Source organism: Rhodnius prolixus, unplaced genomic scaffold (genome assembly GCF_049639745.1).
Source record: "Rhodnius prolixus isolate KJV_2025 unplaced genomic scaffold, Rpr scaffold_4, whole genome shotgun sequence".
NCBI classification, from domain to species: Eukaryota; Metazoa; Arthropoda; class Insecta; order Hemiptera; family Reduviidae; genus Rhodnius; species Rhodnius prolixus.
This window is the reverse complement of record NW_027411614.1, coordinates 37,032,738-37,058,834: the sequence shown is the minus strand read 5'-3', so window position 1 is coordinate 37,058,834 and position 26,097 is coordinate 37,032,738. Positions and strand designations below refer to the sequence as shown.

The 26,097-nt window shown below is 32.3% G+C and overlaps 1 protein-coding gene and 1 long non-coding RNA gene across 5 annotated transcripts in view; both read right to left on the bottom strand.

Annotated features, from left to right (window-relative positions):
- The window catches only part of LOC141456563 (uncharacterized), a 65,811-nt gene that overhangs the window by 18,205 nt on the left and 21,509 nt on the right, over positions 1-26,097 (bottom strand). The window lies entirely within an intron of this gene.
- On the bottom strand, positions 12,753-17,088 carry LOC141456561 (uncharacterized). The gene has a single exon (XM_074132709.1). The coding sequence runs from the start codon at positions 16,350-16,352 to the stop codon at positions 15,300-15,302; it is 1,053 nt and encodes a 350-aa protein (XP_073988810.1). The 5' UTR covers positions 16,353-17,088; the 3' UTR covers positions 12,753-15,299.

Here is a 26,097-nt window from a genome sequence, read left to right as displayed (position 1 = left end):
CATTTTGATGGCCTTTTTATTTTCAAAGTTATGAATAATTAAAGAAGCTGTATTTTTTTTTAAAAAAAACATACATTTTTGAAAAATTTCAATTAATTAACGTTAAAATCACTTCATTTTTTGTGTGTTTTCGAACAGTATTTAAAAAACCAATAATTTTGGTTACTGAAAGGTCTAAATTAGGGAATATTTTGCATTTATTGTTAAAATTTGAAATTAATTTACTATCAGTCAATCAATTCACACCCTACTGTACATCTCCTGAGTGAACCGTCATAAGATGGCCCTTAACTTCACTGTCAAAATCCCTTCTACAGAACTACCATTTTACAATTTTCCTTTTTTTTGGTATTTTCTTCATAATTACTTCTAAACTTGTACTAATATAACTAACTTTTGTTTGAAATATCTAGAAAAATTCATTTTAGGACTGTTCTGGTAAAAATTGGATAGGCTTGCATCCTAAAATTCCGAGTTTGTGGAACATCACTTATCCGCAGTCCGAAATTCTTAATATGTGGGCTCTTTTAGTTTATTTATTTGTCAATTTTCTTGTAAACCGAAACAATTTTCTTTCTATTTTTGATTATTTGACTTTTAATCTTCTTTCTTGAATGTAACTTGAAAAATGAAACCAAGATAGTTTCAAAACAAATTCATTTGAATTCAGCCTAAGTTTGAGATGTTGGTCACATAACTACAAACCTTTACTTTCATCTTTTGCCTTACATACATTACTCGTACATTTTAAAGGTTATTTTTATTACCTTTAGAAGTATTTTGGCAGTCTCACATTTGCATTGTGCTATAACACTGAGCAAGATAAGATCCTGTCCGATGCTCCGAACACCAATAACCTTAAATACCCCAAATAGAAAGAAGATGGTAGTTAGGACTTGCCTCAGATGTGCCATTCTACTAACTTTACAGGTTTTACCAACTAAGTTATGCTTGTGACAATTAAAAGTTTGTTTTTCGATAAAATGTATGAGTTAGAATCGATATTAAGTATTCAAGTTATTCAAGATATTTAAAGTATTTTGTGAACAGGCATTATGATTCGTTTTTATTCTTACGAATAGAGACCATCTCCCTGGTGTCAAATTTGTTTATCTGTGTGTAAATACTAACTTTTGTGGTCTAGTACGGACCTAGAAATTCAACGGAAAAAGAAAAAGTTATTGGACCCTGTCCAAAGATATAAGCAAAGCCAAATTATGTAAATGGTTTTTATTGAATGCCCGTTTCTTTTGGGTATGATAGCCAACAAGGGTGGGATGGCTTTGTATGGTCCACCTAACTATATAAATATATATCTTATGTAGTGCAGAAAAGATAGAGGGCAAAAGTCTGCAGCTTTACCTCACCCTAAATGTACTGGATCTTGCCGTAGATATCCAGGACGAAGGATTAAAGGTGAAGTCAAAGCAGTAAATCTCCCCCGTATACCGGACATGCCAGCAAACAAGATCTATTAATTGTCCCACACCAAGATGGATATCTTCCGGAGGTATTCTTGTTCAGAAATCTATTTCTATTATTGAATGTTGGTGTTGTTATATTTCTATAGGTTTCCTGTTGTTTCAATTAAAATCTGTACACTACAATTCCGCAAAACTATCTTTTGAATTTTTTTGATTAAGCCATAATTTTAAACTTCTTTTTGTTATTTATATATAACTTTGTTCTAGGTGTAATTTTTTCTTTCTCTTCAAAGAAAATTCAAATTCCGCAGAAATAAAGGAAATTATATCAATGACGATGTGTTCCCCGCAAAAATTGAATCCTTTTTTTAAAAATATATTTTTCAGTTCTATAAACATCGACACAAAGATTTGTATCTAGTTCAGACGAACTCTGTAAAAATTGTTTTAAAGAAAATTAAAAAAAAATTATTCTTTAAATTGTCCATCTGGTTAAATCAATTTATTCAAATTTCAATTCATATAATGCTTTCTTAATGCAAAGATCAAGAATTAGTTGACGTCAGAAACTTTATATCATTATCGTGCACGCTCAATCATCTAATCTACACATATTTAGGGCTTTCTAGGCTTTGAGTAGTAAAATTCTTGGTCACATACCATGGAGATTGTTACTTGGTAGAAGAATCGTACTGGCAATCGTACTGATATTTTAGATATGAGATTAATGTTACATTTCCTCCAGGCTTCTGAAAAAAAAGTGCCTGTGAAGTATCATTTTTTGGAATAAACAACTAGTTTCAGTATCCGGACCGCTTGATCAAACTGATTGATCCGGTAACGCAAGACGTACGGCTGCGATTTAGAAAGTTGAAAGATAAAACTTGATTGAAACAAGTATTTTTTTTTTTTAAAGAAATGGTACCCCGCTCCTTCTTACTTTTGAATACTTGAAGGAAGAAGAAACTAAAGAATGGTGGTGTTTAGTGCTGGAGAGTGACGCTGGAAAGGGCTCTTGGAGTTGGAGTGAGTAGATGATGCTTGGAGTACCTTGTGTCTGGAGGAGTAGACACTTAGTGCGGAAGGGCTGTTACTTGGTGTCCGCAGATATACCACGTAGTACCACTTGCTTTCTATCCTATACTCCTCCGTAGAGGGAAGTTGCAAGGATTTAGTTTCTTCGTAGTATTATAATATTTTTAAGATTAATTAATTGTTGCAAGTGATCTGATTGTAAAATAACATTAGATCAAGCACACTAGCTAATTAGAAGGATGTATCATAATATAGATTCGATCTAAAAACCAGATAGGTTAGAATTTAGCTTCGTATATCGCTCCTTATATTGCAGATATCAACTACAGCTCAGAGATATCATTTATTCCTTTCAAAAAGTATTTATTCTTTGATGTAGAGTTTATACTAAATAATTTACGCAAAGATGTAGAAATATAGAAAGCCATGATGCATTCAATAACCAAGCACTATTTTTTTTTTAAAGAACAATTTAAGGAGTTTTAGGGTTGACTGTTGTTAGAACTGATAACAATAATACAGGGAGATAGCCGCACTGCTGCTGTAGGGTATTTTTGGTCTTTCTGGATACAAAAAAAAAAAAAAAAGGTTTTAGTGCATAAATTAGTGATTGAAGTTCTCCAAGCAGCAGTATTGGCGTCAATTAAGATGAACGGAATAAACCAGTCAATTAACTGGTTGAAGGAGGTGTAGAAATTGCTGGGATGTTCTACGGCCAGATAATTTTGAATGTGAGGATAACACCACCAAGACAGAGAAAGGAAGACTGTTTTGTGAGTATTCCATAACCAGGAGGGCTTTTCTGAAAAGGTTTCTACGCAGATGACCTTTTGTTGATGCAAGGATCAGCAGGAAATTAAGAGCTTCTACCTCTATAAAAAAGTGTGTTTACATGGTGCTTTGATAATTAGTTGCGTATGTCCCAAGACAAGACATTTGAAGTTTTGTTCAAGGGTAAGCTTACTGTCTCTTGGTAACAAAGTAAAGATTTTCTCATTGTACAAGTAACTATATTTTTAGTATAAATTCCAAGTTCGAAAGAAATTGCTGAAAATTATGAAATTACAAGGAATATCTTGGGAATATAGCACAGTCCAAATCTATTTTTTTTATTTTATAATCTAAAACTCCTGACATAACTTTGTAATTCAAATATACCTAATAATAATACTGTTTTCTCCGAGACAGAAACATTTCAAATTCCCATTATTCCTGACATTACAATCATGTTTAAAAGACAGCCTAATCAATGACATAGATTCTTCTGTCCCCACAATACATAAACTTTTGGACATTAAGGTTCAACATAAGAATTGACGAATTAAAAAAAAACAATATCGAAACTTTAAATCTATTGTAATTAATTATGCTATTATTGCAATATAACCTATTTACGAGAATCTTCCACCTATATTTTGATTTATTATGTTACGAGTTTTTCTTTTTATTATTATGATTATTGCGTTATTTATTTTTTGTTTTTATTACTTGTTTTTTATGTTTATTGTCAAAATATTTCCTGGCTTCGATGGCCTTGTGTCAGACATAAATAAATGTCGAAACGTTTAACAGTAAAACAGAACAAATTGCTCGAACAATTGTGCTCTTCTTCAATATTCTGTAATGTGTTAATAATAGCTATCAACCATTTAATTTGCCTTAGAATTACCAAGTAGTTATAACTGAGCATTTTGTGTTTTATATTAAAAAGTAAATTTATAATGCTACCAGTATGTTATTTAAACGATAAATTTGTAGAGTAAATACTCCAAGTTTTGTAGCGGCATCATTAGTTTGTTATCAAATTATTGTCTTCTTAAAAGGAAAGAATATTACATCAAGAATTGATATAATTTAAAAAAATTACTACTCTTGAATAAAAAATCCATTTAGACATTGCTAAATTTTATAAAAACTTCTGCATTTATTAATCTTTCTGATAGTGAATTGAAAGATACGAAATTGTCCACTCTTTGATAGAAAAATCAGAAGTAACGCAGAAGGAACAGAAGATGTTAAAGCCTTAAAGGTCAATTTCCTTTTAATGAACTCTTTGGTAACAATCCTTTTCTCCTAAATTACGCCCTCTACCTTAAAACATTCTTGCACGTTCTGTAGTATATTGTTCACGGTAAATTCTAATGTACTTTGCATCGTTCGCTTGCAGTGTATGGAAGGCGGATTGATTCATGCAAATACCCCATATTACATGCACTCATTGCTTTTTTTTTTCAAACCTTCTCTACGACTACTTACTTACAAACAGTATGACCGCGCTGTAGAATATCGTCCATGCGTAACGCTAGCAACAATGTAAATACATACATGTAAAACTCTTCCAGTGTTGAGAGTGGCTGGAACACACTGCGTGCTCCATCTGTTTATGTTTATATTTTCTGTGTTACGTCCAGCCATCCTCCAGCGCTCTACTGGAGAATCTACACTCTTCTTGTTTACAATATACAAACCTCTTGGTCTGGGGATAGTTCCTTGGATGCTGATACTCGTCTAGGCACGTACTAAACATTACCGATACATTTCAAACCTTAAAGATGTTATTCAGAATGCCTTTTTCTTCTTCTTCTCCTAAGTTGGTGTACTTAAAATTCTAAGCAGTATCAATAACCCACAGGAGTTCACTGGAGTGAAGTAAACCTGTACTTTTGGAACCAGAAATTGATGTGAGATGATTTATTTGTGCCGTGTTTCGCTATAAAGACAAATCCCTTTAGAGAGTAAGTAAATGCGACGTGTATTTGCTGTTTTCCTGTAGTACAATAAACTTTAAAATTTCACATCATCACTTATAAACGTATTTGGGTTTGGATCAAATGTTGGACTTAATCTTGTTTGTACTTCAGGAACGATAAGCACTCTGATGAGATGGTTAATCCAAAACTTAAAGCCTAAATAATAGGGTTTAAGCTTCCTGTGGAATTCTTCTTCTTTGTCTTCTAATTCTACTGATGTATTGCGTTGAGATCTGATGATAGTTCCGCAGTGTCTCAGATCCTTCCAATCATCTACTTTCTCTTGCAACAGTTCTGCAGCAAAGTTTACTTATCTTCTCCCATAAGATGTCCGAAGTATAGCAGATTTCTTTAGCTGAGAACATTACTCACATGCATTAACGACCAACAAGAGTATCTCGGCGTTGGCCACTCTCCTTGAACATGAGCCGTTCAACATCTTCTTCGAAATGAAGGTTCCATATCTTACATATTCTATAGATATGTTTCCTTCTACCATTTACAAAAAATGGAACCTAAAGTGGGCCAGACTCAGGATCCTCTAAACAAACACTTTTCGGTAAGTAAGATTATTTTAAATTGAAAGCAATTCAAATTGATGAGAGTAAAAGAGAAGAATTAATGGACTTGACTGTTCGAGGTGATCGCCGCCCATTTTGTAATCACGTTCCGTGCTGGAAGAAGTTCAAGGTAAGCAAGAGGTGTGCCTGGGCGGACACAAGATGGCAGTATTCACCTGTGAGTTTGTTTAGATCTCCATTTATTGCTCCCTACGATACCTCCACAATTAGTACATTACAATACCTCTGCAGCTTGCCTTACGCTTCTGAGATATTGCTCTCTTTCTCTGGCTCTCATTGGCTCTCTTTTTTTGCTAATCTCTACCTTTTTTTTTTATTCCTTACTTGGTTACAGGTGTCCTTAATTAAGAGCAGGATGTTTATAAAAATAAAATTGTACAATCTACGCTTAATTACAAATAATTACAGTTCACAAATCTTTGATTTCTTATCAATAAAAGCTACACTGCTTATATACTTCCTGTGACGTTGTAGGGAGTAAATTGAGTGATACTGAACAGAAATACCTAAATAAAAATAACACGAAGAAGTATTCCGATAAATTTTATGTTCCTAAATAATTGTTGGTGATTCATTCGGATCAATGATTCACACCATACGAATCTTTTCCTTCCAATACTTCTTTCTTTCCTAAACTATGAAGACAGTTTCCGGGCTGTTTACTATCTAGGTTGGAGAGTTAATCTAGTACATCAGCAGGGGGAGAACCCATTCACACTAACCTTTCTTCATTTCTCTTTCTCCTCCACTTCCTCTCTCTCTCATCTGATCGTGTGGAGTACCTTAGATATTCTATCTTAAGTGTCGTAGATCTTACTACACAATTCTCAGTTAATGATCTCTCAGTTATGAAAGGTGGTGAGTCCACAGGATATCATTTTATTCAATTTTATCTCATTCATAACTACGTACGATTATACTTAAATCATTCAATTAATGGCCTAAGAGTGTATGTTTACAGTGTGTGAAGTGTGCAACAGAAAGAAAGCGATAAAGGGAGCCGAATATCCCAAATAAGGGAAACTGCAAAAAGCAACCTGCAATTCCGTTTTGGGAACAGTGCCCGTTTCCGATTACAAGGTTGCTGATAAAAATTCATCAGTTTAAATGCGATTTTACTAAATTTACTTTTCGTAATTTTGATTTTGATTTTTTTTAAAAAGATTTCCAATATGGACCTTCCTTTTCTACTTCAACTTAATAACTGCTTATCACTTTTATTTAAAATAAAAAAATTACAAGTAACTGGAAATAACCAAATTAAAAGTCTTTATGGACAAGACATCACTCGGATTTCCTACAGAACAAGAGAACATGGGCAATACCATCGACTTGGAAAGAAGACAGATCGACGTTGACTAAAACCAAAATTAAAAAAAGACACTATATAATACAATTTTTTTTTTGTCGTTTATTTTTGCTACAATCAGCGCGTTGGCGCTATAAGTAACAGTGATAACTATGAATTGCAGAGGTATACGAGTGGAGAAGTTACCCAGTGGTAACGCTCCAAAATATTAGACTATTAGTCGCTTTCTTCAATGGAGTGGAGATCACGAGGCCACTGTCTCTTAAGGCGTCTTGTCCGGGTTGTCAGGAAGAGTTCTTGAAGAAAGATTTTGAGCTAAAGGATTTATATGAGACTGCAGGCTGAAGTGGAGTTTTCTGTACCGTGTTTTAGCAACTTCGGTGAAAAAAAGGAATGTTAAGGTCAGTGTGTACAGTCAGGTTGAAGACATAAATTGGAGCGTGTACAATAGTTCGAAGTATTTTAGATTGTTGAGATTGAATCCTTTGGAGATTGGAGCGTTTGGTTGATACAAATTTAAAGAACTAATAGTCACTGATTATTGTCGTGCAACATTATTGTAGCAAAAATTGCCACTTTGAAACAAGGCAATCCATTTACGGATTGATCATTCAACAAATTGTGAAACTTGATGAATTTGTACAGGAAGAAAACGTTGAAACTTCAAGTTTACTTTTTACACACTTCAGTAGCTGATGAAGAAAAACTTTTTAGCTATAATCACACAACTTAAGATGAAAAATAGCCTGACAGTCAACTTCAACCAATAATTTGATCTACGTGGCTGTACAGCCGCGAATTACGGGGTTCTACTAAACCTGTCACCCTGTTCAAATCACGAAGGTTTACATCAAAATTACTGGAGACTGAAAATAAAGTAGTCCAGGTTCACCTATGAAACAGAAGTATGGGTACGAGGAGAATTACCGCTTGATGACTTCTCCAATTTCATCGATCATGATTCTATTGTCCTACAAAGTAGCTTAATTCAATTAAAAAAACACAATATTTATTGTTTAGTATCCATCTTTTAAAATGGAATTTGATTTTTTGAAATCTTTAAATTTCAAAATGCTATTAGGGTAGTAATACAGTTTCTCATAGCCTAACGAGAACCACGCCCACAACTTTGACGCCCTTGAGCGAAGCGAACGTAAGACTTCATCAACATCAACTGTCAACTTTGCCCTGGGGTGTGACTGTCTCACAAACTAGACAAACACACTGCAATATGGACACGCCCCTAGCTTTTATATTCTGGGTATTATTATCTGCGCTAATAGCAAATGAACGGTCGTTAAGAGATGCGACATCCCTTGTCATTCCATCAAAACTTGCGACTGTTTATCCCTGGCCATATCCCCTAAACATAATAAATTATAGTTATTACATGATATTTAAAAGAGAATGAAACGCGTGTCGTCATGTATACGTCCACAGTAATTGCCATTTAATAATCCCTGTTTTCTTGTAAACATTGTTGAATGAAACAATCCATTACTGAAATATTACACATTGTTTAATGGGTTGTACAAAAAACCTTTTTCTTTTTGCACCCACAACTAGGCCATTAATGCCGGTCTTGGATTTTAGGAAACTTGAAATCTCGAGTTTCTATTCGCACCATTTTCAAGAAATGGTAGTCTGATGAAGCTAAATCTGAAATGTAGCTGAATTTGCTGCAAATGTCCAAATATATTTGCAAATCAAATTTAAAATACTTCATCATTCTGTAACTTTCAAAGTTTATACTCTCAACATAACATTTATGGAAGCAAAGACCAGCGGGACCAATATCAATGAATCTTCCCATTCATCGCAAGCAGCACGCATAACTTCATGTATAAATAAGGCGTTGTTTGTTAAAAGCTTTTTAAGAAAACCATGACTGTACCAACAAATCGATGAAGAAAATTCAAAAAGAAAAAAAGTCTCTGAATAAGAGAACTAGACAATCATAGCAGAATGCCTTTCTTTAAAATATTAGTGGGGATAGAATATTTAAGTTAAATTTTAAATATAAAAAAATCGGTGGAACGGAAGTAATTCTTTATTGAATAAATTTTATGTTTTCTGTCAATTTTTTCGTGTAATTCCTGAGTTTAAGGAATTTTTCATTTGTTAGACAAAGTTGTGCCTTACAACCATATCGTTCCTTACAAGTCAAAATTTTGATTTATTTCCTGAGAATTTATAACCGATCAATTCTCGAACTAGGGACCTCCACTAACAAATCCATGCTTAACCACAGCACCATAACTACATCCCTATTTTACAGATTATAACTACTGCCTAGTTTCCATATAGTACAGAATAAAGTAACCCCATTTTACGCCTTCATTTCGCCTTAAATTAAGTCCACAGCGAATCGTTCACATTTTAGACTCATGTATATATTTCTGAATAATCTTTTACTTTTCTATTTCAATCACTTCTATAGTAAAAACTATGTTTAAAGAACTTAAAACAGTATCTTCTTTCTACAACCAATTGGGAGAGATTGACGCATTAAAATCGAGTTATTATTTTTCAAGAACTGTAACAGACCTAGTCTATAAAAAAAAAAGTATCCTTCTTTTCAGTACTTTTGAAATGATGCCACTAGAAAATCTTGTGCACCATGTTTACGTCTTTTAATTGGGTTAAATAATTAAGTTGAGTGCGCTAGATAGTATTTAAAAAATCGCTTTAACTAGTACATATATCTACATATTAACATTAAGCTAAAAGCTTTAATTAATTTATTTGAAAAATTTAAATACATACTTAATGACGATTCGAATAATTGTTTAATAACAACCAGTATTTTGTTCATGTGTTTTGAATAATGAAAATTATTTACGATAACAAGGAATCAGTTCTCTAATTGTTCATGTTCTAGTTTATTTATTTACATTTTCTTTTAACATTCATTCCCAGTTTATATTTTGAGGTTAAAAACCTTTCCGGCAAAAACAAATAATATTCCTTGAAAAAATATGGCACTAGTAGAAAATAAAAGAAAATGGAAAAATTTTATGAAAATATGACTTACCTTTTGTGGTTTAGGAAGGGATTTACTTCCTCTAATTCCTAGGAGAAGAAGAAGGTGTTGCAATGATGTCACTTTGAGCTTACACTGGAAACTATGTATGCTTAGAGGTCGCTTGAATAGGAAGAAATATTTAATAGCGGATGCTATGTAACAGGATATCTCGTTCAACTAACAGTGGCAAAAAGCTGGAACTTCATAATTAATAGTTGGAAAGTTATCTCTCTCTAACTGTAAACTGATCAGCATAAGATGCTTTGTAAAGAGGAAATTGAATTTATGACTGATAACTCCATATTCGCTCTAAATATTCACAGGAAATTGAGTTGTTCCGCCTTCTAAAACAACTATGAAATTAATTGTTTCCTTTTTAAACAAAAAACTTATTTCTTGTTTATCTGGTTTTATTAAGTTAAATTCTGAATATCTCTAAAGTGTGCCCCTAAGCATGAAGTTATTTTTTTTATATTATAGTCTATTTTCCATTTTAGGCAGATATAAAAAATGATTTGTGATGTAAGGTTTCAACGATCAAGAAATTGATATTTAAACGAAGTTGCCAAGGAGACTGGTTAAGCCTGATCATATGTAAGCACTTCCTTCCCTGACTAGATGTTTTGGTATGTTTAAATGATCAGTCACCAGACTTTAAGAGTTAGGACAGTATGTAAGGAGAAGTAAGACCCACAATCGAATGCGCAAGAAATAAGAGGGATATTTAGTTACTTTACACAAATATGGTAAACTGAGTTAAAATTTTTGCAGCACTGCTCTATGTAACCAGGAAAAGAATGAAAGTGACAGTAGTAGATCTGAAGAAGCAGGAACAACTTCCTGTGCGATAAGGCAATCTGTTTATATAGGAAAGATCTTCTATCGATCATCTTCCCAATAGCTCATCAAAGGTTATCTCTATCTTAAAACAGCATACATGGTTTATTTACTGAGATTGTCGTACAGGAATAGATTGCCCAAGGAAAGCTGAACGGCCTGAGAAAAAGGCAAGTCAGCGATTAGCGCGGAAATGTGCAACAACACAACGATTCGACTCTTGCGATGAAGAAGTACCTGCACAGGCAAAACAATGATACGAAGATCCTACATCAAAACAATCCGGCAGTTTGATTTTAGAGCACTGGAAAAGGCACAATGCGTCAATACATTCAGATGTTGTCAAGCCTTAATTAAAATAGTATTGAAAAGTATAAAAGATGAAATAAAATGTGGTTAGATTGGCAATGAAGTCAGCATAAATAAGTAAAATTGAATTCTTTTTACCAAAAGTAATTAATCTACCTCCATGTGGTGAAGAATGAAAGTTCAAAACCAGTCAGGGACACAATAATCATGCCACGATGGATAAAATTCAACATTATGAAGTGAAATTTTGAAAATATATCTGGCAAATGGTTTAAAATATAGATTATTTAAATTTTAGCAGGATATTCATTATTAAGAAATATCCTCATTTGTTCAAGCGGTTTCAGCTACCTGGAACCTTTTTTGATTTTTTTGGTGAATGTTTGCAGTTTGGCTTAATGAATGGCTGATCAATTTATAACTAAATCAAAATCCACCAATTCGAATAAAATTTAAATTCAAATGAAATTAACAGAAGGAATATTACCCTGTTTCTTCATTTTTGTTTTGTTTTTTTATTTTATTTTAATAAAAATTTACAACTGTACAAGACAATAGATTCATTAAATTTTCTTTTTTAATTTTTTTGAATAAAGAAAATTAGTTTTCTCCTTTTTTCTTTTTCTTAAAAAAAAAAACTAACATCAAATCATAAAGAAAACAACTTGTATTTGCATTTTTCTCATTTTTATTTATTTAATTAAAATACTTGGTAACATTTGGTAACTTGTAAGCTGTATGAAATTTTAAAAAATACTTTGCTTTTTCGTTTTCTAAAGAACTTAAAGTAAATAATACACTTTGTTTTTTGAATTCCATGAAGAAAGTAATTTGTTTTAATTAACCTTTTTTCTTTTTTGTTGAAACATTCGGCGCAAATAAATATTACAATAATAATATTTCTATACATGTAAGGAAATAAAAAAATTGAAATAAGATTAAAAAAACACAAGTAATTTGTAATAATTGCCAAAATACCCAGCCAAATTATTATTAAATTTAATAAAGAATATTTATACAATTAACAAAACTAAAATATCTGCAAATATATACATATTATATGAGTGTGTATATTGCACACTTATCCGAGCAGAAGAGCAAACTATTGCGAAACTCACAACTGACCCGCTTTAATACTTCTCTTATTTAATTCACAAAACATAAATAATAAACTATGCAGTTGTTCTCCTTTGTTTAAAATAAATTTATTCAAGAAAAAAAATAAATAACTAGAAAGAAAGAATTAAAAATATTTTTTTGAAAAACTTCCTGCCATTATTATTATTATTTTAGTTTATTAATTTTTTTTATCTTTTCTTATAAAAAAAACTAAACTTTAAACACAAAAACTATAATTTAACAAAAAACTAATATTTAAACGAAACCTTTTTCTGTATTCAAGTAAATAATAGTTTTATAATTAAATAATTAAAGATATAGATAAAAAAAAGAAAAAATATTGGCACATTCTTTTGTTTTAAAGTTTTAAAGTATTTTAACAACAAAATTGTAACTCATTTCCTCTCACTCACATCCCATTTCCAAAAAAAATATCTCTTCTTTTTTGTAAATAAAACATCAGTAAGATCAGCTACTTAAATAAAAAAATTTGAAAAAACATATTTAGGTTCTAAATTGGATTACAAATTACTTAAATCTATCTAAATATTTTTCAAATAGATTTAATTTTTGTTTGCATTGTTTGTACTTGGAAGGAAAATAAATCAAGATCCCAGTTTTATGAATAAATATTTTAAGAGGGATCGTGATTTTTGTTTTTTTAAAATTGATCTATGATATTTTTTTCTCTTAAGAGAACGTTCAAATGATTATTCATTTGAATTAAATCATACACGATATAATGTTCGTACAATTAATATATCTAAAATATTGATTTTAGAAAAAGTGTTTACCTTTATCTTGTTTTTTCTTTTTAATTCGCTAAACAGTTCAATAATTTTTATATTTTAGAAATAATGAAATTTAAAAAAAATTGGGCACCGTTCATTTATGATATCTTTGACAAATTATGTTCCAAGTAATTTTTGTTTTGTTTGTTCCTCTCCCTTATCTCTTGTTAAATCGAAGAAACTTAAAATTTTAATTTATTATTATTACAATTTACTATTTACAAAAAGTATCAAAATAAATAGGAAAAAAAGACCCATTAAATTCAAAAATTATTGATATAAGCTTATAAAGGGCATCACCAAAACTTGGGCTAATATAACTTTAGAGCTTGGTCTAATGACAGATCCAATAATAGTTAGTCTATAAAGAGTGGTATCATCTTTAAAGGTGTTTGAATTGAATCAGAACAAAAGTTGAAAGCAATTAAAGTTAAAAAAAAGATTAATTCTGGCATAAATAATAATAAATGGAATTTTGCCAAAAATGAATGACAATTTTGGAGTCTGCCTTCATGGAGTCCAGTCCCAGAATATAATAACATCTACTTCATTTTTATTGAAACCATAAACCCTTGGCATTCTTAATTTTATGAGAAATGTCTTTAAAGATCTCAGTTTGGCTCAGAATAAGTGTAGTAAAGTTATTATCTTGTTATTGTTATAAAGTTATTGATAGTGTCTTGCGAAGGGGAATTAATGAAATTAGGACATGCAAAGCCCCACAATCCCATGCTAATTTCTTTTAAAAGTGATTTGTGAGACAGGGTGTTTGTTTGAAGTTAGCCCAAGATTCTGAAGGAATGACTCAAAACAACAGTCTATTACTCGTACTTATTCCAGAAATCGGCTCGATAAGCTCAAAATCATTCCATCCACCGACGCCAGAGCTTTTTTAAAATTTTGATTAATTTATTCCGAAATGCAGTGCTCTTTACTAAGTGGCATGAATTAAGACTGAAACCTCTTATTTAGAGCAGTAAAAACTGTCTTACAATGCAGCTATCACTGCAAGGCAACGCAATATCTTGGTGGGCTCAATAATTCCGAGATAGAATAAAAAATCTCTATTAGCTAATTGCCATAAAAGTTTGCTATGGATTTATTCCAAAGACGAGAGGCATGGCAGCAGTCTTGGGGAAGCATATTAATCTTAAGGGTCCCAAATAGCCTGTGTAAGTTTGGTGTGGAGCAGGAAGGATTTAGCAGCGTTTACTATGCCAGAATAAGGGCTTGTTTGGCTGTTCAATATAGAAAAACTATGTCTGCCGTCAGATTTCTCTTAAATTTGCTAAAATTTTGGTTATACCCTTTCATGTAACTTACAATTACTTCTGACATGTTGAAGCATTCATTTTGATTTTGATTTTTTAAATATATATGTTACATATATATAACTATTTATAAATCTAAAATATTGTAATAAAAAATATGAACATCATCTCTTTTATGAAATAATTTACAAATTACACACACACTCACACTCGTCCCAGTAAAGGTGTTAAAAGTGTTTTAATATTTCTCTGTCACTATGTGTATATATATCTATATATATATATATATATATGCAATATAGTCATGCATTATGCAATTTCTGCCATTTCCTAATAATATTCTCTTCTTTGTTTTAATACTATGTACAGAAAATAAAAATAAATGTAGGATATAGTGCCCCTACTGAAATGTTCGTACAATATTCAATATTGTTTGCAACAATACACCAAAGAGAAGCTATAGTGAATAGATTTATCATATTGTATTAGCTAAATTCTCATTTAGTTTGTATTTTGTAACTGGAGGGGATGTAGAGCAGTTACACTTTGCGTTATTATAATAATAATTTTATTTATTAAGGCCACATTATTTTCTAAATGACCTTGTATTAGAATTTATTAATGGAGTGTCTTAAACTGCTCTGTTAAAAAGAGGAGAAACTTTTAAAAAGTCCTATTTAGAATGTTTTGTAAACAGTGTAAGATATGGGATCCTCTTACTTCTTTCACGGGTCATCAAATTTATCACAATGTGTTTTATATAAACTTTCTTTACTTAGCTTTCCTTTCGGGCATTTTGATTTCATTTTTTGTTTTCTGTTTTAATAGTTAAGCATACCTCACCTAGGTCACACATACATTTCGGGCGCAGTCTCCGGGCTGATCGGGCTCCCCCTTGCGTTCTCCAGTTCTTTTCTTCTCATCACCTCGCACCGATGTTTGTACATATCCCTCTCTTGTATCAATCTTGCCAAATCTAATTTTACCCTGTGTAATTCACTTTGTAAGTTTCTATTTGTTACTTCCAATTGATGCCTTTGTTGTAGCCTTTTACTTCGACAATTTTGAGCATAACCTCGATTTTTCAATGTTCTACGTTTTTGTTTTAATTTGACAACAGCTTCACGTGGAAATCCATGTAATCTTTTATTTAGTTCTCTCACTGACAGCTGGGTGAGCATGTCATCGTTGATCAGATCATCTGAGGACATTACATTTAACCGTGGTGTATTTGAATTGGACCTTGAAGATGATATACTGACTTGAGGAGTTGGTGGATTTAGGTCCATGTCATCTGGATGATGATGATGGTGGTGGTGGTGATGATGGTATTCTGGATTGATTCTCTTCACAGGCGCGGCCAACACGCCCGGATGTTGCGGAAGTGGAGACCATTCTTCGGGCAGTTCTGAATTCGGCCTCAAATCTAAAGGTTCCTGTCTCAGTGGTTGTGAAGTCATCAACCAACTCATTTCGTCCACCATATGCGGTGCGGGCCCACCGGGAGCTGCTATCAATTTATGCTGATGGGTTAGGTGTTGCTGAACTGGTTCGATAAAGTGCCTGGATGGAGGTGACCGCGGGGAATTACTTTCTGGCGGTGTATCAGGCGGAGTACCAGGAGTGTCCGGGTACATCAGGCCTGCAGCATTCTGCGGCATCATTATAGAATGTGGTGTCATATTAACCACACTGTAATCATCACTCTGATGCCCTGGCGGCGTTAACAGATGATGTGGAGGAGGCGGAGGTGAATGACTTAACTGTACTAGTCCTCCGTTACAATTCATCATCGACGGCAGCCTTTCCATGCAGATACCTTCCTTTTTAACGGCCACATCTTCAAAATGGTCCAACACAAACTCTTGTACGTACTGATCGGCAAGATGTTCTGGATCCATTGTTTTTTAAAAATAATTTTGAGTGAGCTAATGATCGTTCCGTGTTGACGCTCTAACTTTCACAAGAAAAACAATGTTCACATTCTGTCGCACTAGTGACACTGCACGCGCTTTCAAAAATCAAAATAAAAAGAATAAATTAAAAAGAAGTAGCAAGGAAACTTATAAACTGCTGTGTACAGTTTGACAGCCGAACACTGCTATTGCCAAAGAAATTCACCAAATAAAGTCCCGGCAAATAAGAAAGACAAAAAAAAAAAAAAAAAAGGCGGGGTTTTTACTCAGATAAATTATTCAGTATATTAATTAATAATAGGATGAACAAGGAACTGGTCGTTCGATGGTGATATGAACACTGAAACGCGTTAGTTAGCATCTGCGCGCAAAGACGCCGGAGACCGAGTTTTGTGTGTGCGTGCAAGAGTTGGAAGGCGGAGCTGAATGCTGAGCTCTAATCGGCCATTGGCTGCCCCTCCAGGATGGTGGGCCGTCTCCAACTCTGGACTCCTCCACGGGGTAATCCACGAGCCACTTACCCTTCACATTCTAGTACTGTGCCCTACTGTTCTTTTTTGTTTTTATTTTTTGTTCTTTTTATTTTTTTAAGAAATTCCATAAACTGGAATCTATGACATGAAAGTCAAATAGCCTTTACACTTCATTAAATACCAGAGTGATGTTTAAAAACAAATATTTCTAGAATTCTGCCGTTTTTTTACACAACCTCTCAGTTAGATTAAAACTGTCCGGTAGGACAGTTGTATAAGGGTTGATCGTCAAAAACTGCACGAAAAAGCGTAACGTTGAAAAACACCCAACTTTGACAATTTTTTTCTCTTTTTCTATAAAAGATAAAATTCCCAAATTTTCTTTAAAATATAGGGCAAACCCTCCTTTATAACTGTAATTTTTTTGCAACAACCCAAATCTAATTGGTTTCGAGAAAAAAGTTGCCGAAAATGAGCAAAAACGGCTTTTTCAAAAAATGTTGTTGTTCTTGTTCTTGTTCTTGTTCTTGTTCTTGTTCTCGTTCTTGTTGTTGTTACCTTTTTTGTAAACTGCGTAGCGCCTAAACGCGCGAACCGATTTTCATGAATGAGGTGTCATTCGATTCGGAATTTTATGTAGATGTGCCTTTTGGGGGTCTCGATGCTGTACATTGAATGGGAGAGGAGTTAGCCCCCTTTATGTAATGCCCCTCCAAAATTATTATTACTAATTACTCTGTAAATCTTAGCCCGATTTTGATAAAATTTGGTAGGATGACAGGGTTAGGGCTCCCCTACGTAACATTAAAGCGACGATCTGCTCTTACACTTGTTAAGGGGAAGTATAGCAATCGTTTCAAATTATCGACAAGTGAACCGATTTTCATGAATGAAGTGTCAATCGAATCGAAATTTTGTACAGATTTGAACTTTAAAAGTCTCGACGCCGTGCCTCATAAGGAGGGGAGTTCACCCCACCCAAATAAGGCCCATTCTAAAACTATTATTACCAATATTTCTATATCGCTTAGTCCGATTTTGATAAAATTTAGCACGAAGAAGTGGTTAAAGCTCCTCTACTTGGCTGTGAAGTGCCATCATGCTCTTACACCTACTAAGAGGAAGTATTGCAATCGATAAAATTATCACTGAGTGAACCGATTTACATCAATGAATTGTCGTTCGATTCAAAATCTTTGCTTCTCAGCCTTTTAGGGAGAAGTACTGTAATCGCAGTTTATTTTTCTTACTCCTCTTAAAAGGAAGTACTTAAATCGCAATTTAATTTTGCTATTTACGTACAAATACCTTCCTATTTTATTCAAAACGCTTCTCAAAAAAATTGTTATTGAGGATGGTTTGTGGGCCGCAACTATAATCATTCTTTAAAAAGATCTCTCCAGTGGTAGTTACGGTAGTAACTTAACACCTTATCAGGTTATAATGATAGAATTGCTTATTCTAAATTTTAAAAAAATCTGTAAAACAGATATGTAACTTTGCAATATAGACAAAAAGGAAAATCTATCCAAAAGGTACAAAAATCTCTTTAACAAAAACTTACAGTTTAAAAAGTTAAGTATAATGGTTGATTAAACGCCAAAAGGTACACAAATCAGCAAGTACCCAACATTTCATTAATACTTCATTGATATTATTTAAGTAATTTTACTGCATTAATTTTCATTAATATTTTTTAGAATTTATTAGATGTCACAGACCCTTATGCTGGCCAGTTCATTCATAATATTTTTTGTTATAATTATGATAAAATGTATATTATAACTTCGTTATTAAATAGGTACTTTATTTTAACTCTATTCCAAATTATTCTTCTGATTTATCTTTAATATGCTTTATTCTGAAGTTGTCACATATATGTACATGCATGTTAAAGTAGAAAAAGACAAAGTTAGAGTCGGCTACTGTTTAAATTTGAATCTCGGAGGATTTAAAACAATATTTTAGTATTGAATTCGTCTTACCGAAATATTCGTGAGCACAAATAACACACAGTTAATAACAAGTAGATTGTGCAACAATAATTATTCATTTCTCAATTGTAATTTAATTTAGTCCCCCTAATTTTATTTATGCATATTTTATTTATTTTATATTACATATATACCTAGAAGAATACCTAGATTGAGAATGTAATTGAAGAAAACTATATTATTTGCGGATAAAGCCAGATTAATTATTACCTATTATTATAAACGTTTGACTACTACATAAAGTAACAATTACATTAATCGAAGAATGAACTTAAACCGTCGATTTTTGTTTAAAAATAAAAATAAATAAATAAAATCATTGATGTATGTTGGTGTAAGCATTTTTTAAAAACAGTTTTTGAATTTTTAGCCTCATATTTTTTTATTTTTTATAACGTTTTCTTTTTAACCTGCAATTAGTAGTTTGATTATTATAGATAAATAGATACTACAATCAATCTACAGTGCTACTTGAACATATATTTTGTAGATGAAAATGGCCAGCATAAGGGTCTGTGACATCTAATAAATTCTAAAAAATATTAATGAAAATTAATGCAGTAAAATTACTTAAATAATATCAATGAAGTATTAATGAAATGTTGGGTACTTGCTGATTTGTGTACCTTTTGGCGTTTAATCAACCATTATACTTAACTTTTTAAACTGTAAGTTTTTGTTAAAGAGATATCCTATAAGAATTGAATTGATTTACAAATATTCTTTATTACAATATTAGGAAGAAATACATATTGCGCACCTATCGGAATGCGATAAATCCCTTTAAATAATCACAGCAGTTTGTCTTCAGGATTTGCAGAGAAGTAAAACCAAAAATAGTCCCTGCAGAAAAGAGTTCGGATAATTTAAAATTAATGTAATTATTATTGATGAATTTAATGGAAGTTTGACCAGTGTTATAATACACCTGGTAGTAGTTGGCTGGGATTAAAAAACACAACACGTTTCGGTCAAATTTGGTGTCCTTCTTCAGATACTAAGGATTAGAGTATGGGTGAACTGAACTTTTAATAATTCAACAAGTGCACTAAATCTATAGTTCCAGTCGTTAATGTCAAGCAAAGATTTTGACAATGATAAAAGTTATTCACTCTCACTTTTCAAATATTTTCCATTTCCAGGTTCGTAAAATAGTGATCCATTTTCTGACCAGCACTGGGAGTCCCTTGATCAAGATAGTAACTCCTGTAAGAGTGAAGGCAGACCTGAGCTGTTCATTAGTGAGTAATTAGAATTAAACTGAAATACCAGGGGAAGTCGCTCAGGTCGCGGAGAGAACTTGTGGCGGGTATCGTTTCCTCTGCACATTATTACATTGTCAGGAAGTGAATATTTTTGTTCCTGGAGCCAGTTTTGGAATCAGCTTAGAGTAAGTCGTTCCTCTATTGTAGCTTTATCCAAAAGGGGTGCTCAATAAGAAGTTCATTACTGAAATCGTTCAATACTGAATATGAATATTTTAGCGTGATTGACAGACCTCCGTGAACTCGAATCAGCTCCATTGTTCAACGTTCTTCGAACGGTTCTACAGCTCCATAAATGTTATTAAGGAATTTAGGATCTTAACGGAAATTTGAAAGTGATGAACAAGCGCACTAGCAATAGAAAACTTTTTTGAAGTTCTTTTTACCTTCTCCATATCTCATCCTTCATTCTATTCTTAAATATTGCACAATCATTGACGTGTCTAGGAAGGGTTATATTAATGGTTTAGTGCGTTGCATCCTACTCAGGGAAAATCTATCACCATTAGATCATCTCTTGCAGCTCACTGTCTGCTGGCCGAGAACGCACTGCAAAATACTCTGGGTAACTAATCCAAACTAACCTTTAAACCTTTGGGCAAATATTCTTGATGTCAAAGGGGTTAGTTAGAATAAATATAAGTTTAATAGCAGTTTATTTTTCATCTAAAGGAAATAATAAATAAAGAGGTAAAAGATCAAATAATTTAAATCACACCTTTATGCAAAACTCTATGCAGTCATCTTTTCAGTATTTATTATTTTATTTGTCCCCAAATTCTCATAAAATAAATAAGTTTGTCGAAAGTAGATTTAAAGTTATAAATTAATAATAATACAATAGTAATAAAAGTTGATGGTTCAGACTACTCTGTTTATTTCTTTTCATTATTTGTCAGGCAATACATTTACTCTTCAAATTTCTGTCGGCACTGAAACTTTTTGTCTTTTGATATCTTTTGACTGTAATCATGTCTACGAATATATTAAACCATTTTCGCTTCAAAGGAGCTTCTACCCTAGCACATGGCTGTACTCATCAATGAGTAAACATCAAATTTTATGTGGCGACTTCAATGTTAATCGTCATTTTATCTTATTTTGGATATTTCTTTGCAATTATCAGCCTCTTGTAAGGTATCTTGGAGATAAAGATTGCCAACGTTTTGTTCACCGAGGTGAAAATGCCCTTAGCGGTCAAGATATTGGAGTGAAAAATCACATAATCCAGTTACCGCTTTGTTATTATTTCGACCTATATCTAAATATTCCCTTTATTGTGTTAAAAAGTTTTATACACGTAGATTTGTCTAAACTTAATTCTCTGTAAAGATGTAAACACTTTTACATCCACATTATCACTGCATTCTGGTAGAAATGCAACATGTGGGGATCTTGTTTCTTATCTACTTTGTTATCGTTGGCCAAACTTACAACTACTGAAACAATAATGTGTAAGACTTTGTTTTTTTAGTTAATTTCTTTTTATAATCTGATCTCTTTTTCTATTTTTATCCTTATTTGTTTTTTTCTTTATCATCTCAATCACCACAATCAAGTACAAGGTTTTTTCCTTTTGTTTTGAACATTTAGTGCACGCTCTTTTTGTAACATGTTTTTATTCAGTTCACTATGAATGAAGAAGTTATTTGAAACTTCGTATTCAGAATCATACAAACTTTTTATTTGTCAACTCCCTCATTTTTAAAAGATACAGAATCAATTTATTCAGAATGCGAACAAAATCAAAAACATTCTCATAGAATAAATCTTTCTTAAATACATTTTCAATCAGAGTTTCCTACGTCCAATAACCCATTAACCCACACAGATATCTGGAACATGATTTTTTTTGTTAAAATTACAACAATTGATAACCACTAATTTTCTTATATCCAAATTTTCGTGACAGTATGAGAGCTAGAGCAGGAATTCTCTTGAGTTAAGCGCAAACTGAGTTAAGCTCCCATTTCATAGGTTCCTTGCATCTACTAAGAGAGTCAGGATGCGTTTTATGCACTAGATTTTATGTTTTCACCTACAAAATATTGCTAGAATGATCCAGAAGGTAGGAAGAACTGAAGATATTCTAGTTTCGTTGCAAATTCATATAGAACTCTCCGGAAAGTTAGAATATACTCTTAGAACCTCTTTATTTTCATCCTTTGGCTTGGTTTATGCCTCTTGTAAATTATGTATTAGTTTTTATGGCGTGGACATTACACAAAATTAATCCCGCTGTAAGTATTCAGCGGGTTTCCGCCAAAATCTTAAATGCTGATAGGAGTTTTTGAGCAGAAATGAAGTATGAGATCTTAATGGGTTTTTTATATTCCTCCATTAGGCACCTGGTTAAATCGTACGTTCTTTGGTATGACGATATATTTCTACGTGATATAGCTAATGCTAAACTCTTTTTAGAGCTTGTGAGTCTGTAGAGGAAACATCTAAGAGACATTTGTTCTGTATAGATTGACGCAGAAGATTATTTCCTCATTGAGGGTTTCTTTGTTTCTGTGAAGCTAAATGATTGGTCAGGAGCAGGACTCATATCCAAAGCTCCTTTAATTTTTCCTTCTTAATCCAGCTGTACGGTTCTACAGGAGCTTTGGAAAAATGAATGATGATGTGGAAATCCTTAGTGAAATAGCTTTCTGCAAAGCCTGTAATCATTTTCCAGTCAATTTCTACAATGTAGGTATTTCGATGAAATATTTTACTACCCTAAACTTTCTTGACTGATGGAAAGTGTAAATTAAATTTATTAGTACTAGTTTTTAATGCAGTTCCTGATGAAGGGCCATAACAGTTCTTGAAACAAAGGTCCATTTCTTTTTCAAAAGGCAATATTTGACCTTACTTTCCGAAATTAGTATAACCAAAGAGAATCGAAATTGAAGTCATTAGTGTCCCTCACTCTAGTGAAAAATATATGGCGACCTGAAAGAATTAATAATAAGAACATTACTGTATTGGGTAACATGTTTAGATACAAATTTATTAGGTGTAAAAAAAACATTCGAAAATTAACCCACTTATATAAAATATTAATTATTGCTAAATAATTTGTAGTTCTAATTTCTTATCTTAGTATTATGGTTACGCAACCAAATGGAAACACTAGACACGCCAGGTTTCATTTTATATTCAATAATCAATTCTTATTTTTTTTCAATTACAAAATATTTGTTTTATTAAATTTGAATATTTGATCACTTCCTGAAGAGTGGGAACATCTAAAATTAGTTATAAATTTGGTAGGCATCGATTTCTTTAATAATAAAAAAATTAAATCAAAAGCAGAACCTCTTTCAAATATGTCTTTGACAGTAGTTATTTTGGAAAAAGTGTCCACTAAAAAAACCTAAAAAAGTATCAACTGAAATGTTGAAATTAAGACTTGTTAAATGTTGCAAGCCATAAAAAAACTCCTACGGAGGAAAGCCAATTTGAATCGTCATTATTTGGTCAAGATGCATTATGAGACGATCACTTAATGTGTTATTTTGTTTGGACTGTTATTAAAACTGATTCTGATTATTCAAGAAAAGTTAGTTACAGCTATCAATGGAAAACCGACCTGCCACCCAACAGTATTATCCCTTGATCTATATCTATAAGTTTTCCTTTTATCATTTTAAGGTTTGATCTCATCTACATAGAACTACAGATATAAAAATAACGGAATCAATTTAAAAAAAAAACTACAAAAGCAGTTTATTGGTCTAAGTTAAGTATGAGTACATTGCCAACAAAGGTTATCAACTATTAAGGACAGATAGACTAGAAAGGGCAGATAGCCTTTTAAGCAGGCAGAATACTTAAAACTAGCCATTATAGAATCCACCAAAGATCCCAAATCTCATTTTACTTTCTCAACAAAAGACTTCGTTTCCATTCTTGCCTTCTATATCTATCAAGAATTCCTTCTATCATACGAGACTTACTCGCATCTGTAACTCAAGACACTGCTCACTGATTTTTCCCAACAATAATACAGTTATTTAAAGCAAAATAAAACAATAGTGTGCTCCACGATGGCTACATATTTATTCATTCAAAACTTGTAAAGTATAGCTGCTATTTCAAAAATAGATAAAAACGTTAGACCTATTTATTTCCAATCACATACTATGTACACAACATTAGATATTATACTTTTTTGTTCTTTATAATATTTCATACTATTTCTCTGACATTAAGAAATGTTCAATATTGTCATTTAAACATTACTGTCTTTTTATACATCTGCTACATCTGCATTCATTCTGTGTATTTCATTTGGAAATAATTTACATACTTTTGTCAAAATTATGATTCTATAAACCAGCGCTACAAAGCGTTCGAAGTTCTAAAGATAATGTTTTCTTTATGGACACTTCATTTTAGTAGATAAGTAGATCTGATCTGCTGCGTATATTTTAAGTTTACATTAGAAAGAAAAACAACATACACAAAAAAACTGTCCCTGTTAACAGTTATTCATTAGAGAAGTGTGGACACTTCATTTAGTGTTATTTAGTGTAAGATTTTTTGTTTTATTGTCTCTCTTTGTACCCAACAATTATAGAATAGTATTTTTAATTTTATTTGAATGAATAAAATTTCTTCCAGTTGGTCTTCAATGCTTGGAATTGATAATTTGTTAAGTAACGTCGGAGCAGCTTACACGTAGGTTAACAGAGAGTACTCCTGTTTTGTTTTTGTTTTTCTAAATTCCGGGAGAGAATTCCGGGATACTTTGGATAAAAGACGCTGAACCCAAAGAACACTTTTCAGCAAAACCCTAAAATCCAACACAATTACTTTTATCATCTATGTATGATTTACACGTTGTGTAAGATAATGCGATTATTAATGTAATTAGAACTGCAATCTTTTGAGAGTTTTTTTTACGGCACCGTTGAAAACTGTACCACCACCACTCTGGTCTCGTCACTAAGTTTATTCAGGCAACGACTTCAGCGTCTAAATTATAATGTCCGCCCTTTGGCCTTATTAGGCATTTACCCAATTTGTTCTCATGAAGTGTGTGTTTCATCGTAACATTAGATTAACAATTGTGAATCGAATATAAAGAAATGTAACTAAAAATTCCATTTTTTTACTAGAATCTTTTTATTTAATTAGACAATATGTTTAGAAATTGACAGTACATTTACGAATAAAATAAGAAGAACAAATAAAATGGAATAAGAATAATTATTATGAATAATTGTTTCATTAGTTTAACTTATAGCCGAGTAAGAAGATAGTTAAACCTGCAATTCCTGTAAGTAATGCATATCACATGCAGTGGAAGTCTTCTGTTAAAATAAACCATCAAAATATGAATTAATCTGAAGACAGTTCTTGACTAAACTGTCCAAAAAAAAAGCCATCCGTCTCTCTACTTAGGCTCAATTTTGGGGTAAGAGAGCCTTAAAAATACTTGCCTCCAGAGATTCGTAAGAATCTCACAACCAACTATATATGGTATCCAACAAATAAAATACAATTCAACAAACTGACGCTTTTACTTTGATCTAAACTTCGATAACTGAGTGCAGATCTACTTCAACAATAACAACAAACCACAAATTCCTTTGGTCTTTGTAAACCAGGAGGGCACCCAAATATGGCGACTTCTCTTCGAAACAATAGTTTTGCAAGAGAGTTTAGTAAACTGATTTGGACGACAACTGTCTGTGTTCGATGCCAGGTTCGAAGGTTTTGTCTCATATTTAAAATAACTAGATGTAATAATTGTAAAACTAAAATGACTATTTCTTATAATCTAAGATATGCGCTGGTCAAAATGTAAATAAAAGAAAATAAAAAAAAGTGTCAATAAATCAAAAGAAAAGAATTAATATAAAACAGCTGCATATTGACTTGTTGATAGGCAGGATAACCAAAATGTTGTTTGTTGACATTATTAACCCCTCCAGATGGACTCAATAGATGATGGACTTCGCCAGTCAGACTCAAGTGTTGCTCTTCACTAAGGTAACAAATG

Bases quoted from the DNA above. Each gene is read 5' to 3' on its own strand.
- LOC141456561 (XM_074132709.1), bottom strand. From the start codon at position 16,352: ATGGATCCAGAACATCTTGCCGATCAGTACGTACAAGAGTTTGTGTTG.